Source organism: Aspergillus thermomutatus (assembly GCF_002237265.1).
Source record: "Aspergillus thermomutatus strain HMR AF 39 chromosome Unknown NODE_38, whole genome shotgun sequence".
Classification (NCBI taxonomy): domain Eukaryota; kingdom Fungi; phylum Ascomycota; class Eurotiomycetes; order Eurotiales; family Aspergillaceae; genus Aspergillus; species Aspergillus thermomutatus.
In genome coordinates, this window is record NW_020798087.1 from 3,746 (window position 1) to 20,788 (window position 17,043).

The 17,043-nt window shown below is 46.7% G+C and overlaps 5 protein-coding genes across 5 annotated transcripts; 4 read left to right on the forward strand and 1 right to left on the reverse strand.

Annotated features, from left to right (window-relative positions):
- Positions 1–309: 309 nt before the first annotated feature.
- On the forward strand, positions 310–942 carry CDV56_100814 (HIG1 domain-containing protein; the record flags this gene model as incomplete). Its single annotated transcript, XM_026754433.1, has 1 exon — positions 310–942. One exon carries the CDS (start codon positions 310–312, stop codon positions 940–942), a length of 633 nt encoding a protein of 210 aa, XP_026616583.1.
- A 3,739-nt stretch (positions 943–4,681) lies between these two features.
- CDV56_101485 (uncharacterized protein) lies at positions 4,682–5,046 on the forward strand (the record flags this gene model as incomplete). Its single annotated transcript, XM_026755104.1, has 3 exons — positions 4,682–4,804; positions 4,853–4,991; positions 5,039–5,046. The coding sequence occupies 3 exons, from the start codon at positions 4,682–4,684 to the stop codon at positions 5,044–5,046; spliced, it is 270 nt and encodes an 89-aa protein (XP_026616584.1).
- A 1,826-nt stretch (positions 5,047–6,872) lies between these two features.
- CDV56_101782 (uncharacterized protein) lies at positions 6,873–7,247 on the forward strand (the record flags this gene model as incomplete). Its single annotated transcript, XM_026755401.1, has 1 exon — positions 6,873–7,247. The coding sequence occupies one exon, from the start codon at positions 6,873–6,875 to the stop codon at positions 7,245–7,247; it is 375 nt and encodes a 124-aa protein (XP_026616585.1).
- A 2,344-nt stretch (positions 7,248–9,591) lies between these two features.
- Positions 9,592–11,433, forward strand: CDV56_102171 (uncharacterized protein; the record flags this gene model as incomplete). The annotated part of the gene is made up of 6 exons (XM_026755790.1): positions 9,592–9,834; positions 10,092–10,226; positions 10,505–10,514; positions 10,570–10,916; positions 10,980–11,120; positions 11,176–11,433. 6 exons carry the CDS (start codon positions 9,592–9,594, stop codon positions 11,431–11,433), a joined length of 1,134 nt encoding a protein of 377 aa, XP_026616586.1.
- A 1,591-nt stretch (positions 11,434–13,024) lies between these two features.
- On the reverse strand, positions 13,025–16,421 carry CDV56_102613 (GAF domain-containing sensor histidine kinase; the record flags this gene model as incomplete). Its single annotated transcript, XM_026756232.1, has 4 exons — positions 13,025–14,588; positions 14,650–15,896; positions 15,946–16,087; positions 16,153–16,421. The coding sequence occupies 4 exons, from the start codon at positions 16,419–16,421 to the stop codon at positions 13,025–13,027; spliced, it is 3,222 nt and encodes a 1,073-aa protein (XP_026616587.1).
- Between the last annotated feature and the right edge of the window lie 622 nt (positions 16,422–17,043).

The following is a 17,043-nucleotide window of genomic DNA, read 5'->3' on the forward strand; positions in this document are numbered from 1 at the left end:
TGCCTTCAGTATGGATATTTTTAGTGGGGCACTTTTAAATTAACAGAATTGGAGCCTGACTGCCTGACTCCTGAGACATAATTAATCAATTAATGGGCTGGATCACAAAATATCAGTGAATACAGGCCCACTTGATTCCAGAACAAAAGATCAGGAGATCCGAACCAAACCCATAACTATTAATTTGAAATGGAATAGTCCTCAAAGTAAGGCTTAAATACTATGCTGCTAGCCCATACCAGATCTAGTGCATTCAAATCCAGTCCATCCGCCTTCTTATCTCTTCAGAACAGTGTCCTGCATAGCATAATGAAACTCTTCACACATGAAGAGGCACAGACCTACTACCATAGCCTCCTGCGTTGGGGCTCCCTCGGTGGCCTCGCTGGTCTCTCTGGAGGACTACTGGTTGTAAGCGCCTTGAATCGCTTCTACCCCACCTTTAGGGCCTTTACTCCGTCCATCAAGGGCTCCCTAGCGCTCTATCCTGGGATACTTGGGACAGCGGCAGGCGCAAATCACGCCGCTCATCTCTTTAAACACCACCAACATCCAGATATTGAATATACAGACACCACAGAGCAGATCTACAAGCACCTACGGCATAGGGAAGCTCCCTCACAGCAGATAAAGGAATTGACTTATGAGCACCGGTACATACTCTGTGCCGGAACCTGGGCTGCGACAATGATGATCACCTTGGGACTGTTGCGGCGGGATTCATTGATGACACAAACACAAAAACTAGTACAGGCGCGGGTGGTTGCACAGGCATCAACAATCCTTATCCTGCTCCTGACGACAGTGATGGAGCTACGGGATGTGAGTGCAGGGCGGGGAAAGTATGAGGAGGTGATGGTGGTTGCACCGGGAGATCCGAGGTATCAGCATCTGAAGAGGATAAGATTTGAGCCGAATTTAATGGAGACAAAATCGGATTAGGGATTATAGCTAATGCCCATTTTTGACGGATGTCATGGAGGATTATTGTATATTGCACCATCTTTTAAGTTTGTGGCGTTCATGGAAATAATACATTTTCAGTTTCAATCCAGATTCTAGTCCATATTTATCCAATAGTGCGGTAGATGGCATGACATGCCAATTTCATCTTTCATCATTATTACTCTGATATTTTCTCGATCTGCCTATCCTTTGCCTAGTGAGCACATACAGTAAGCTTCGCCTCCTGGCAGCAAACCTATTCATTAATGACAGTAGGCGATCAACTGGGCATCACATTCACCCAGCCCGGTCCATCAGGCTGTTCCAGGAGTCTCAACCAGGGCCAAGGCAACATGAGATATCCCACTACAATCCTGATCTCCCAAAACATCATTTAATAGTACCATAAGTTTAAGGCCGGATGTTATAATTCATCTCATGGGCCATTGCCATGGAAGAATGCGGAGGGGTATTACTCAAATATTTGAAAGGTAGTTTCTCGGAGTTGTTTTTCTTTCTTTTTCTTTTTCTTTTTCTTTTTCTTTTTTTTTCTCCTTTCTCCTTTACATGAAATTATCTACTGTTGATCCTTAGAAGAATTAGATATTTCCTGCATGGAAAATTTTTGAGGAAATTTCAAAAGAAGTTATCTTTAATGTCATAAGACGAAAAGACATTCTCTATATGGCCCACTGGATCAACTAGCTTACAGCTCACTGTGGTAAACACAGATCTAGACCTTGTATTGGCAGCATTGCACGAACTTTATGACCATACAGAAAGGATCAAGAGCTGATCATTTACCTATAATTGATTTGGGATCGGCCTACCATGGATTGCAAACCCCCAATTGACCACTGAAGACATGCTTGTAAGTCGCATACAGCACCATGACACTATTCTAGATTATCTACTAGTTGTATGACCAGCTCCCTGCTATATAATTCCCTTCTTGTTCAGTGAGGATGCCATTTTTTCTTGCATCATAACATAGCGAAATAGCAACTAGATCAATATGCACCTTCTCAAGATCCTGTCAGCGTTGGCCCTCGTCCCTCTGGCCGCAGCGTTGCCTCCCAATGAGGCCTTCGTTGTGATTTGGAGCCAGAATAACCATGATCATGATGGCGATCACCATCACGGCCACCATGGCTGTCCGGATGACCCGCATGAGTGTGACCATCATGTTTGTTTCTCTTCCCTGTGGTATAGCTGGAGACTAATGAAGTAGTGCCGCCATCATAACTTTGACCGGGGTATATGCGTTCCGCACAGAGAGTCGAACGGGAAGGCGAGTTATTGTTTATGTGAAGATTATACTATGTGGTAGGCCATTGTTGAGTACAAGGGTTGGCAAGAGTCATGCAAGGGTCGGATTAGTTTTAATTTGGAAATAACGATCCAGCTGAGGCCTTTTTATGGTTAGTTTTGCTAAATAAAATATCCTTCCCATTAAATAGGATTACATACTAATATCGAATCTCAGTAGTGTATGTTAAATTCCATTCAGGGTACCCTGCACCATTAGACTGTTTTATGAGACTATGATAAGTGCACTGTGACTTAATCTTGATTGTCAGTAGGAAACTTAGGCGCATATGAGTATCAGGTGTAGAAAACAAGGCTTCCATAAGCCACATATTAAACACTGTTAATCCTCAAAGAGCCCTTCCATCCATTCTCCCTCTTGGAACAGTGGCGTGACGTTTATAGGGGGGATGCTGTGATGTGGGTGAAAACAACTTTAGCATGCATAAAGCAAAATAGGTTAGTGATTTAATTGCTAATAAATAGGCTCAGAGTCCTGTAGAATGATCAAGAACAACTCTTAAGGCGCACTGAATCCCAAGAGGGTGACACCTTTGGGATTTACTTGAATAATGTCTTGCAGGTGATTGGATCCCAGGGTGATGTCCAGCCATTTATTACACTAGGCCAGGCGCTACAGAAACATGGCCACTGTGTTTGACTGGCTACACATAAAACCTTTAAAGAACTCGTACCCAGTCACGGGCTAGAATTCTTCTGCATTGGCGGAAACCCTGCTGAACTGATGGCCTATATGGTCTGAAACCCAGGGCTTATTCCCAACCTCACGGCAGTCCGGAGTGGAACAATTGGAAAGTACCGACAGGACATCAGCAGCATCCTGGATGGTTGCTGGGGATCATGCTTTGAAAGAGGTAATGGACTTCATCTTAATGAACTTGCAGATAATACTCACGTCTCTGTCACCAACTTCTGGGATCGGCCATTTGCTGCAGATGTGATCATCCTTGTCAACATGCAATCCCATACCACCAAGCCATCCATCGCTCGGCTTATGTCCTATGTAATTGTGGATTTCATAATCTGGGAAGGTCTAGGAAATATTATCAACATGTTCCGGCGGAAGACAATCGGACTGGATCAGTTAGATGCCACTCGGGCTGTAAATCTGGTGCATGAGCTCAAAATCCTGCATATATATCTCTGGTGAGTGACCAGCACCTGCCCCTTTATGCATAATTATTAAGTGTGGCTGTCCAATAGGTCGCCAGCACTATTGCCAAAACTAGCAGACTGGCCTGACTACATTAATATTTGCGGCTTCGCCCGTACCCTGTCTACTTCAGGCTTTGTTCCACCCGCGGAGCTTACTGCCTTTATTCAACAGAAACCTCCCCCAATATATGTTGGTTTTGGCTCCATTATTATGGATAATCCGGCTGTTCTGACTCAAACAGTGTTCAAAGCCATTGAGATTACTAGGCAGCGGGCGATCATCAGCAGAGGTTGGGGTCACCTAGGGGCAGAGAACCAGAATATTCCAGAAAACATCCTCTTAGTCGACTAGTGCCCCCATGATTGGTTATTCAGACATGTCAGCTGTGTTATACACCATGGAGGAGCAGGAACAACTGCCACAGGTCTTCTTCTTGGATGTCCCACAGTGATCATGCCATTTTTCGGTGATCAACCTTTCTAGGGTGCTGTGGTGGCCCAAACTGGTGCTGGTCCGCCCCCAGTGCCTTACAAGGGGCTGACAGCTGAGAAGCTAGCTGTTGCTATTAATGCAGCCCTTCAACCCTGCATTAAGGAGAAGGCTCTTGCTGTCAGCCAGGAAATGCAGAAGGAGTCAGGAGCCAAGTCTGCAACTCAATATATGCACAAGCACCTCCGTCACACACTGCTGGCATGCTCACTATGTCCTACACAGCCTGCTGTATGGCAGATGAAGCACTCATCAATTACACTAAGCGCATTCGCAGCCGCTGTCTTGTGTGAAGCAAAACTGATCAAAAGACGGGACATAGAAATATAAGTACTTATCAATAATCCATTACTAACCATTATCTCTGACCTGATTTGCGATCCGCAGCTACCGATCTAAGGTTTTTGACAGTATCCGTAACCCTCACGAACCATTCGGGCCGGTACCCAGGTCCTCTTGGGTTCCCTTGCACGCAGCATGCATGGCGTGTCATGTCTCACTCTGAAATTGCTTAGTATTATGCCAGCGCGTCGTGTCGTATCCCATGGTCAGAACTCAATCCGCTACTCTTTGAGTCAAGGACAGTGTGAAGCCTCAGCACTCTGCTCCGCCGATGTCGAATGCAATATTGGTCCCCAACAAATAGCCCCAGAACCTACTATTCACAGGATTTTCAACCGGTTTCTCGGCTTTCTCAGGACCAACACACTCCATGCACAACGAATATCTCTCCAAGCACTAGATCTAATCATAGTATTACCAATGGATCTGACTCTCAGCCTCTCGCGGGGGTTTCACAATGCTCCCTTACTCTACCATGATGAAACTGTCACGCCTGCTCCAACGGTGACCAACTTATGGACTGGATTACAGGCTGCCGGCGAGGTAATTCCATTTCCTCTTTATGTGTGCGTAGACTGATTCGAAGATTAGGAGCTCGGATACGGAGTGAAGGAGGGCTTTCTTAGCGTTTTCCTGCAACCATGCCATGGATGGAGCAAGGATGGGCTCAAAGGGGCACTCAAGGGTGAGGGCAAGGGCATTCCTGGTGCTCTACTGAAGCCTCCTGCAGGTATGTCTATCTATTCGTCTTTTTGGTCAATTCTAAACCCTAACTAGACTTCTGATAAAATAAGAAAGTCTATAAGCTTCAGCTATATACTCACCTGAGCGAATTACCAGTGATGGACATGTTCACTATGGGAGCAATGGTAGCTACTCACATTACTAGCTCAATGGAGAATCTATCAGAATCTCAAATTAGGATGTCATATCGTCCCTCTGCAGCAGTAAGGGATTTATTACCATCAGCAGGCCGATTCAGAACCTACTGGCAGCACTCACTCACTGTTCTCCTAGAGTTCTCAACACCTATGGCCATTTGTCCATACGGCATCCTCTTAAGAAGGATATTTTCATATTGCCTCGGGATTTGGCTGTCACTCTAGTAGTTGACATTGTGGAGTGTTCTATCGAGGATGCATTTCCAGTTTGAACTGGCAGTCCTGTAGGGTATGTGGAGCGTTTTATACATAATGGAAAAACAGGGAGTACCTACCTAGAGGTCTACTTAGTGATCCATACCCACTTGCCGATAGTGCTCCCCTACACTGTTATACCTAGGTAACCTCTATCTCTGCCCGGCCAGCTATGTTTGGTTTGCTTGATTCCCATGCTTAATCAATGAGCAAATTCTCCATTGCGTCCCTACGTACACATGACTGGTTTCCTTGGTATGGTGATAAAATTCCTCACTGTTTCTCTTCCACTTCTGAAATTGGAAAACATGTTCTTCTAGGTTCAACTAGTGATGATATGCTGTTAAATCTCCAAACCTTTTGTGTTCCTTGGTTGTGATGTAATTTTGATTTATATATGGGGTGATCATATCGTCATTTTTTATGAATTATCTTTCCACCTTGAGCTATTACTGCCAATTCGCCACTCCCATCAGTTGAACCGGTTCGACTCGTGGTATGATATGACCAGATGATAGTCATCTTCCCTTCCTCCATACTTTCAATCAACTAATAAAAAGCTTTATGTATGTGCATATATTAGTGATGAATGAGTATGAGCGTCCTCCACCATACCTACAGGTAGATAGTACCTGTAGAAAGAAGGTGACGGCTGAACTTAAGAGGTGGCTTTGTGTTAAAGGCTATTTTTCAGAAGTGGAAAAAGAGTCGAAAGATAGCCGAAAATCAGGCTTCTACTCTAAACATATAATTCACTAGAAATTTCGACAAGAAATTTTGCTTACTCTTATTGATATTTTGGACTTTTAAGAAGAAATCTTTCGTTGAGATGTCCCATGCCGGTGATTATCAGGCCCGAACTCATAGTCATAGGCCTTGAGGTGTAGGGAACTCCAGCCAGGAATACAACCTAACCATCACTGATTGCAACTAGCCGTGCATCTATGTTAGAATTTAGTATTATGCAATGATGATTATCCTTCAATCTAACTCCTCAAAAAGCTCACTGCAAACGGACAAGAGCCATATATTAAAGTTGATCTAGGATCTACGATAATTCGGAACCACGGAAACTTCAAACCATGGGATCAATAACCATTGTATGATTTTAAACTCAATGGGGTCTAATTTAAGAGGCAATGCTGTTTAGTTTGGGAGGAAGGCTGAACGCGCGAGTAAGGGAGGTGATTTTGGTTCCGGAAGAGTAGGGGCTGTATGCGGAAGTCTTTTGACCTGGGTTGTCTAGAAGTGTCTATTATATCTCCTGTTGAACGTCTGCATATCCGCTGTGGCGCCTTGATTTGCTGATGCCACAGATGAATCTAGATGGTGAGGGACTCATATTTATGACCACATATGACCTCACAGGAGGTATTGAGCTCAACCTCAGGACTATATAGAGGAAGAAGATGTCTTCCTCTACTCAGAATAAGCCCAAATTTCTTCTCCGGGGAAAATTGACAGATTAATTCAAAATGAAGATCTCCACCAACATTGCACTTGTCCTCGCCTTTCTTACCACATCTATCTCAGCTAACCCCTCCGCTGAGACTCGCGTTGTGACTGTTCAGCTCGCCAATGACCAGTCCGGTGCCAATGCTGATGTGACCATTCCAGCAAATGGTGTCAAACATACCATCGAATCACTCTGGGGCAAAACAGCAGTTGCGCAGAAAGGCGTTGTTTATGCGTCAAGCGCCCAGCTCACAGCATTCCAGCAGAGTACTTCCTGCAGGATTTTCGGGCCAGGTGTAGATGTGACACTGAATGCAATGCACACTTGGTCGTGGTTGAGCGGTGGCAAGGTGGTGGATTTGCAGGCAGCTTCCTTGGTCTGCAAAGACACATGATAAGGTTCAACTTAGATCAGTTGTTTTAGGAACCAATTAGTTGGAATTTTGACCACATTCAGTTTGCCTATTTTAAATGTTAGTGGTGACTCTTTGTTCACAAAAAGCAAGATTTAATGTGCTATTTATCCTAAAGATGTTGATAAAGAGCAGTCTTATTCATAAGCTCCTGATTACAGAGGCAGCAATGGAAGGTTATTACAATCATAGTGGTTTAATATTTTAACAATAAGCAACCATGAAGGACTGATCTACCTTAGTGCAGCTCGAGTTGGAAGCACTTCTTCAATATTGTACTTTACTTCCCCATTCTAAAAGCCCACTAATAGTGACCGGCCAATCTGGAAAAAACATCACCTGGTGTCAGGAGTGCTTGTTCAATTGGCTGCTGCTTCGCAAGCCTCATGATTATTTGACCTGGGTGGTAGCGATATCTGTGTTCCAGGCATGTTTCGTCTGTCCATATATCCAGCCTCGACTCTTGATGAACTGATGTCTCCAGCGACAGCTTACCACCTTGACTGGCTGAATGCGGTTACGCCGGTAATGATAGTATTTGAACAGCGGATTTTATCCTTGTTCTCTACTATGACGTTCCACGGATACCTACGCAATGCAAGCCGAAGACAGATACTTGGGTCTTCTACCTAGATATTGATCTCTGAAGAAGCACATGCATCATCATTACATGTCAATGTCCATGCTATTTTGCAGTCATAATCATGTTCTGTTTCCCCCTTTTGACCTGTGACATTAAGATTTTGACTATAGATCTCAGGTATCCGGCTAGACTACGTACAGCAAGATGACATCCTATTTATTGGATTCAGATCCCTTGCTTGTATCTGCTCCCCTATTACTTGTATGGTGTTTAACTGATTCTCTTCACAATCCTAATATACATATAATTATTACTATTTGATGTAGTTATTTTCATGGTTGTCCGCACTGTGGAGCCTCCCAGGCCTGTGAGTCCCACTCCACAAGGGAGCATAGTATTTTGCATGAATATATTAAAGCTTAAGCTTAAGGTTCCTTCTAATTGGTAAGGGCCAAACCCCGGATTACCCCGCGGGAAATACTGCGGAATCAGCATACAGCAACGTTGGTGGACCCAACAAGTGATCGCCTCCACTGACAAAAGGAACTGTGGACATGGCTTGCAAGAGGATGCTCATATTCATATTTGGCCTTCTGTTTCCCACAGCAAGGTAGCGTTGATCGGTCCTGAAATTGCTATGCGACTTTCCTAATGGACAGGTTGAAAGCTCAATTTGAACTGAGCTGGAGTATTCGCATTGCATGCTCTGCCCCGCCCATCATGGCCAAAACTGAGAACTTCATTCAAATCATCATTTCAGAGGCTAATGCGTCACTGATCAAACCTTTGGCGGGACTTGCCTTTCTGGTCATAGTTCTTCAAGCTCTTTATACAGCCTATTTTCATCCTTAACGCAGAGTCCCGGGGCCGCGTCTTGTGAGAATCACCGAGCTATAGAGATCCAACTGATACTTTAAAGGGCGGTGGCATCTTGATATCCTTCAGCTCCACTGACGGTATAGCCTAGTTGTTAGGGTTGCACTGAATAAAGTTAGTATTATCAGCCTAGATCTCATCAAGACTATCTATAGCTACACCAAAGGAACTCCTGATGTATATTGAAGCTTTTAAGGTCTTTGAATTCAATTAAGCCAACTCTATGATAAGCTAATGAGTCTTGAAGACCGATTGATATTATACTTGGCTAGCTTTGGGAGGCCAAAAGTCCAAGAAGAAAACAGTGGTTTTGGTATGAGCTGGCCCTGAAGCAATTTTTCTGGTATACTTATCTCGCATAGTTCTTCGGATCTAGGGATGAAAAAGAACACAGCTTCTTGCGGAGGAGAGTCTTGGCCACCTATACCATGTCCTCAGTTGTATCCATGGAGCCCAAGATTCAAGTTGTATTGAGCTCCCTCTGGGAGAGATTTAATGAGTTTGCTAAGTGCAGACAGCCCATTAATCTTAGTGTATGCGCATCATACTTTACCTAAACCCTATAATATTATGGGTACTCTGTGTCTAAGTGAACTGATAGGTTTCATTCAGGATGAATAAGACAAGAGGGAGTTCATATTGTGCATTCATGGAGCCTTCTACTAGATCTCCAACCTCAGCTACCTCTTCTGGCAAAGTGGCTGGATTATAAATTCTATAACAGCTTATATTGCATTACTACTTGAGCTGTGAATTGCTGAGTATACTTGTGCGTTCCAGTGCTTCTTTGTAGATAAGGTCTTTCAATAGATAAAGGAGAAGTCATGAAACACCACTTAATAGGACATGCTCAATCACTTTCTCAAGATGAAGGGCCCAAATGGCCAGCCAGCCACAATCTCAGAGATTATGGCTGAGGTCGGCAATCTTCTTGCTGCTGGTGTCGATACGACATCGGTCACCATCAAGGCGGTGCTCAGCCCGCTCCTCGAGGATCCTTCGCGCTACCCGCGCCTCAAGAGGGAAATAGATGCTGCGCGAGAGGCATGTGGCATCTCCAGAGAGTTGACATACCACAACATCAAGGACCTTCCATTCTTGAGCGCATGCGTAAAAGAAGGCTCACAGATACATCCAAGCATCGTCTACAGCTGCCCCGTTGGCTCCGGCTGGAGGGCTTAATATCGAAGGCTACTACATCAGCCCGTCTGCTACCGGAAAAAGTACGACTTGCTGCAAATCAATGAGCATATATCTTGACAAAAGAACCCCGCTGATTGACAGTTCCAGCACCACCGATCCCCAGTGTTATACTTTGCTGTAGAACAGAGTCGCATTTGCATTGCTATTTAATTTCGATTCTGCAGACGATGGAAGTCCTTTCGATCCGCAACAGCATCAAACATGATGGCCAGCCAAAGCACTCTCCTGTCCCCAGCGCATTCAACCCTGAGAATTTTGGGCCAGCTCTCTCAGCTTCCAGCGGCCTGTTCGCATTGAGGGTGAGATCTACAACCTGGAGGTCGAAGGCGAGACCCCCAAGGAGATCTCCGGAAACTTACAGAATCATGCCCGATCTTGCTTCATCAAAGATGATATTATATGTACTCTATAGTACGAGAATAGCCCAGCGCTCCTGATTCTCTTCGTTGACATCGCCTTGCAGTCGATCAATGGTGACGGCTTGGTTTCGTCCTTCGGCATCAAGGATGGGCACATTGACTTTAAGCAGCGTTACGTGGAGACCGAAAGGTTGAAGCTGGAGCGGGAACACTGACAGACTTTCCTTGGTAGGTTATCATCTGTTTCGGATTCCACGTCTTAACAAGTCTCTAATCTGTGCAGACCAATACAGCAATCCCTTCACTGACTCCCTCGACTACTGCGTCGGCACCGTTGCCAATACCACCACTTTCCCTTGGCGTGACAAGCTTTTAACTCTCAAGGAAGATGGCCCTCTCTACGCAATGGACCCAAGACTCTTGGAACCTATGGTGCCTATGACTTTGACGGCCAATGGGAGAGCGAGACTTTCACCGCGCATCCCAAGTATGATGCTGTTACCCGAAAGTTGCTCTGCTTTGGCTACGAGGGGAAGGGTATTGGATCAGCACGGAGTTACGACGGAGAAAGTCTGGTTCACTGCTCCAGTCTGCGGTTTCCAGCATGAGATGGCGGCGACCGAGAATCGGGTGAGCACTCTCCTACTGGCCTATGCAATTAAACACGCCCAAGTTTGTTGATCTATTCCGTAGGTGCTGTTTCCAATTTACCCAATGCATCTTGATAGCATTTACCACCTCAAGGCTGGTGAAAACCACTGGCAGTGGTACCCTGACCGACCCTACTACATTGGCGTTCTCCCCAGACGAGGAGCTACGTCGAGCGATGTAAAGGTACGCTATGAAATCACCCTAAATCTTTTACCCAGTGCTGAATATCTATATGTAGTGGTTCTATGGTGCCAATGCATATAACGGACACGTAGCCAACGCGTGGGAGGGGGATGGCAAGATCCACCTCTACATGAGCCACGCCAACGGTAATTTTTTTGGCTTTTTCCCTGACAAGGACGGAAATTCACCCCCTATGGGCTCAAATCCTGCTCGGTTGGCCCACTGGATGATTGACCCCGAGACCGACAACCTTGAACTCGAACCTGAAATAGTCATTGAAAAGGATAATGAGATGATCCGCGTCGATGACTGATACATGTGCTACAAGAGCAAGTGTATTTTCGGAGCCATGCAGGATCCGGAAGAGGGAAAGACGGACTGGTCGCTGGTTTCTAAGCGGGTTGGGGGTAAGAGATATGACCTGACCTTTTTTTGGCTGGCTCAATCCTATTCCCAGTGGCCCTCTGAAGCTAACCAGAAGCAATTAGGTGGATTCCCTCCGTTCAATAGCGAGTACAAGTTGAATTTGGAGACCGGAAAGGTCGATCAATACTGGAACAGAGACTATCGACTCTACCAAGAGCCGGTCTTCATCCCTCGCTACCTAGATGCTCCCGAAGGTGACGGCTACCTCATTGGCCTCACTATAAACTCCGATGAGATGATTAGCGAGTTGGTAATAAGCATGTATCCTTGTGCAGGCTGCCGATTCGTCTCAGAATGGGCATTCACGGCAATAGGGTTGATGATACTGATATTGACGGCCATGCTCAGGCTACAGCTGCCGGTCCTCAGCGATCTTGAAGATGGTCTACCTTGGAGGCCAATTTAGTACTAGCTAGCCATGGTCAATACACCCCTTTCTTGCTTTTTTTAGTTCAAACATTTAGTCCTAGGGATCCGCTGTGAGATAGGCTACCTTGAATTGTATTTCGAGAGCTTAGGGCTGAAAAAGCCCTCACAGCTGGCATCGTGTGGAATTGGGAATAGCTGGAACAGTTTCCGCATCAACTTACAAGATAGGTAAGGCAGGTATTGAATATAGACTTCGTCTAGGACTACATCACCCCGTTCCAAAAGAAGTGATTAGCAGAGAAAAGCAGCGACTGATCCCAGGCTGTGACAGGGCCCTGCCCACAGTGCCTGTGCTCGCTGATTCGGTTATTATAGGCAACGATAATTTATAGAGGGGGATGTGGACTCCAAGCATGATACCATTTCTAGGATGTAAGAGTTGAGTAATAGACCCATGAGAAACTGTTAAACCCTCAATGCCCTGCTATGTAATCATACCTGAAGTAAAACACAAGAGTCTCTCCAAAGATTAAGCACAAACATGTTAGTGGTTAGTACAGAAGCTATAGTGAACAATTGACTTTTCCAAATGGGTATCAACCTAAGACAATCCAACCACCCAACCTGTGGAGACCGACATTGGTACTGATTGAGATTCACAACTCTTCTCCCAGTTCATTTGGATATGAATGTGCAAAAATCAAGGCGAAGATACTGGCTGAGAATCCAAATCCGTTATGCCCCTTTTCCAATGATCTATCAGTCGGGTAATCCCCTTGAAGGAGACGGGCTTTGTTACAAAAACACTGATTCCTGCCGCATACACTTTCAATATGTGCTCATCTGATCCGAGACCAGTCAGTGCGATGATCGTCGCAGGAGGAATGGTCTTGCGTTCCATCTCCAGAGCGCGGATCGCCTTTGTTGCTTTGAAGCCGTCCATTACAGGCATTGTCATATCTAGTCATAAATTAGCGAATCATACTACAGTTTTCGAAAGCGGCTATATACTGACCCACAAAAATGATATGACAGCCCTTGGTCATTGCCGTCGCAGCCTCGACGGCTTTCCTGCCATCCTCAGCAGTATGTAGAATGCTGGGATGCCTCTAAGCAACACTCTTCTGCAAGAGCATCATGTTGATGGTGTTATCTTCGACCAGGAGGATCCGCAGATCTTCAGACTTGGCTGATAAATCCCAAAGTTGGCTTCCACTCTGTTTCTGCAGGATGTTCTGCAACGGTGAAACGCTGGTTGGTCTTAAAGCAAGGTCGAGGTTTTGCGCTGCGGCATCTGTGGTGTGAGCTGGGACGGATGGTGTCACGATCGGCGCATTCATGAAAGTTCCATCAATCTCTACTTCTCTACTTGAATCTGGCATTTTCGGAGGTGGAGAAGACAGCTTCTCAGGGGCATGAAGTCTGGGTGTTACCTGCAGACAACTATGGATTGCTCGGGCCAGTCTGTAAGGACCACATGGAAGGTGAAGCCATTCGATTTCTGGCCGTGCTTGGGCCAGGCGTGCAAAAGCTGATGTCGTACCTGGCCCTTTTCGACAAAGGACAAGCAGCGTAGATTGTTCCGATAAGGATTTAATGCGTACCAGTTCGGATTCGTCAATGATAACCAGGTCTGCGTAAGTATCTGGACTCCATGGCTGCAGCTGAAGTCCAAACCACTGTGTTAAATATGCTGTTATTGTACTTGTGGACGACGGCCCTGTGGCCGCCGAGCGTTCGGAAGCCACAAAGCATACGGTTTTCCCTTTGAGCTCATGTTTCACAGCTTGGATGACATCTTGCTGAGCGAGAGGCACTAATTCATTAGTAGCCATCGGTCCTGCTGGATGCTCATGTCTTTGGGGGCGCGAAAGGGGGATTGAGATTTTGACCACAGTCCCTGAGCCAGGCTGACTCTTGATTTTGATGCGACCATTTAGGGACCGGAGAATGCTGTGGACAAGAGATAGTCCGAGCCCTGTGCCAGGCGACGATGAGTCCTCTTGTGAGAAAGGAGTAAACAGGTGGGAGCGCAGATATTCGCTCGAAATACCCTTGCCAGTGTCCGAAATTGTCAGGAGTAGTGTGTCCGTGCCGGCAGGTGCCTGAAGAGTGCCTTTGTCTGTCAGAATCTCGATATGTAAGGACACATATCCCTCACGCGTGTACTTCAGCGCATTGCCAAAGACGTTCATGATAATGCGTTGTAAAGCCCCAGGTTCTAATATGAAGACCCAATCATTTGGACTAACATCAATGGAGATATCGACATAACTGGTAAGCCCTATATTGTTATCCTGTATTCCAAGTGATGCAGATGGAACTCCGCCCACAGACATAGGATTAAAGTGATTCAAGCCAAAGCAAATACTTTCGATCACATCTTCGATAATAGTCACCACATTGGCGACCTTTAGAATGTGTAAAGACTGTGGTCTTTCAGGAGCTCTTGTCAACCCGCGGTCCCCGTGCGGAAGCGAACTCGCCTGGCGTCGTTTTTTCTTGAAAGAATTGATCTTGCTGAAATCGAGGACTTGCTCAAAGGTATCCAGAAGTGTCTGACCGCACACACGGATGGTGTCCAGAAGCGATTTGGAGAAGCCGGACAAGGCCTGCTCAGCGAGGAACTCTCCTGCGGCGAGAATCCCATGGAGCGGACTCCGCAGTTCGTGTCTGCACTTCGGTATCAGAAACGGCCTTTTTCAACCACTACAATAGTCTGAAATGTACTCACGAGATACTACTGATGAAGTCTCCCTTCCTCCTGTCCGATTCCAGACTCTGTACACGGCTGTGCTCCATCATTAATGAAGCTCCGAAGCCGAGCACGCCGCCGAGCTCAACATGAGGACTGAATATCCGACTTTCCTCTAGGCTCCAACAGAAGCATGCCCCGAACCACCTCGAGTTGAAAGAATCCCACAGGGGTGCAAAGATGATGCGAGTAGCGCGGGGGAAATAGAATTGCAGGAGGAGAGTATCTTTTTCTCTCAACGCACTCTGAGACTGATGATGTGGGATTCCCAATTGGGCGGAAGATATTTCACTGCGGTCATTGTCACTGGCTGAGCGTGTCCCATCTTCGTCCGAGGAGAAGTTGGTCCCGTCTCGGTGAAAGTACCAGAGAGCTCCTTTGCGAAATCGCTGCATCATCCGCTTCACGAACCGGCGATCCATTCGGGCTGCTGGGATGAAGTGCGACTCGTCAGCCAAGCCCGAGGAATGGGAATACTTTGTCGATATAGCCCGGATACTGGCTTTTGTGTGCGCTGGACGTGGCATTTCTTCTTGAAGATCTTCGTCCTGATCAGAGGCATCATGAGCGCCGAAGATCACAACACCACCCTCTTGGCCCAGGTCCAAGCTGTCCCGCATGATGTTAGCCGCACGCTGAAAAGTCCAGCTTTTCCCGCTTAGTGAAACATCATCAGCGACAAAATTAGATGTTTTATCGGGGATTGCGGAGTTGGCAGACTTGCGTGGAGCGATCGCCATGGGCGAAGTTGTCCCATCAGCTGGAGCAGGCTGTAGATCAGGTCCCAGCGATGGCGTGCTAGGGGGGCTGGGGGTGTTTGGACCATCCGAGTCGGAAGAGCTAGAGCGTCTAGATAAGCGCTCCACCACGGGATCGCCACTCGCTTCTCCCTGCGCAAAGGAATTGAGTCCGGAGAGCAGCTTCACCAGACGAGTGCTCTCGAGCGATTGGCGCGAAGTCTCCAAGTATTCCATGACAGCGGCGGCTACCACACCGAGAGTTTCCTTGTGGGCGGTACTTAGGGAGATGCCGGGGCGTGCGTCGATGACATAGAGACTGCCGATATTGATGCCATTACTAGTCATCAAGGGGGTGCCGGCATAGTAACGGAAGAACGGGGGTCCAGCGACACAGGGAATACTGCAATACCTTGGGTGTTGTTGCAGGTCGTCAACAATGAAAAATGGATACTTTTCCTCGGGAGTGGGCGACAAGGCAATGGTTTTCTACTCATGTTCAGCTAGGATGTGAAGGATCGAATGCAAATCCGCCTACCTCACATAAAGTGCCAGCGACAGGGCCATGGGAGCATCCCATCCACAGGCCATCGCCCTCATTCTCATACAGCCCATTGTCACCTAGATTGAGAGACCGGGTAGCCTCAGCGACAACATAGAGCGTTTCTCGATCAATCAAGCTGAAGCAAGGTCAACACGACTGTCACAGAGGCCAGCTAATGATTCTACCCAAAGGGATCATTACCTGATGATTGCACGTTGAACTCCTAATTTAATCGCAGCCAACTGGGTCAGTGCTGTGAGAACAAGGTTCGGACTTGCTTTGGACGGGACAGATGACGATGAGGATTGACTCCGGGCTGTGGACGTGGGAAGCAAGGCTGGATTGTCAGGTTGGAAGTAACGGAACAGCTCCCGTGCACGATGGTCGGCTTCATGATCCGCTTGCTGTTGCTGAGCCTCAGCCTGAAGCTGAGATGCCGAATCCAGTGACGTATCCATCTTTGTCGCCATCCATAATCGACGATCAATCGTCAATCCTTAAGCTACCCCGTCTTTCTCCGAGCTTGCGACTTGTACTTGGTGTTTGCGATCGTTTGGCGAGTTGATAGTTATGCCCTCCTCTGGTATGCTTGCTCTCTTGGGGTCTGCGAAGGGTTTGCATCTTCTCCGTCCGATGGAGCAGTTCAATCGATGAAATCAAGGAACAGGATAACCTAGCATTCCATCCACATGATTGGCCGCCCTCATCTCGGCCCCATATCTTCCTGTGTAGTCAGCAGATGCATAGCTGACTTATGTCCTCGATTATGCATCCGTTGTGTTCTCCCACATGCTGAGACTAAAGCTATGGACCAACATGTAGAACAATGTTCAGCGGTTCCCAGATAATATCAAATCCGGGTGTTAGACTCTGGAGTGCGACATGCAGCCACAGCATCTTGTCCTGCTTGTACTCCTGCCCGTGTCTCCGACTTGCATCCGCCTTGCCTCCGAGTAGAGGCCGATTTGCGTAGCTGTAGCCAATGAGAAAGAAGGAAAGCTCGTTTACTGCTATGTGCATATGCAGGATCCCCACATCGGACGGTGTGGGGTAAAGGAAAAATTCCCCAGATCATGCTGCATCGGAAGGGTC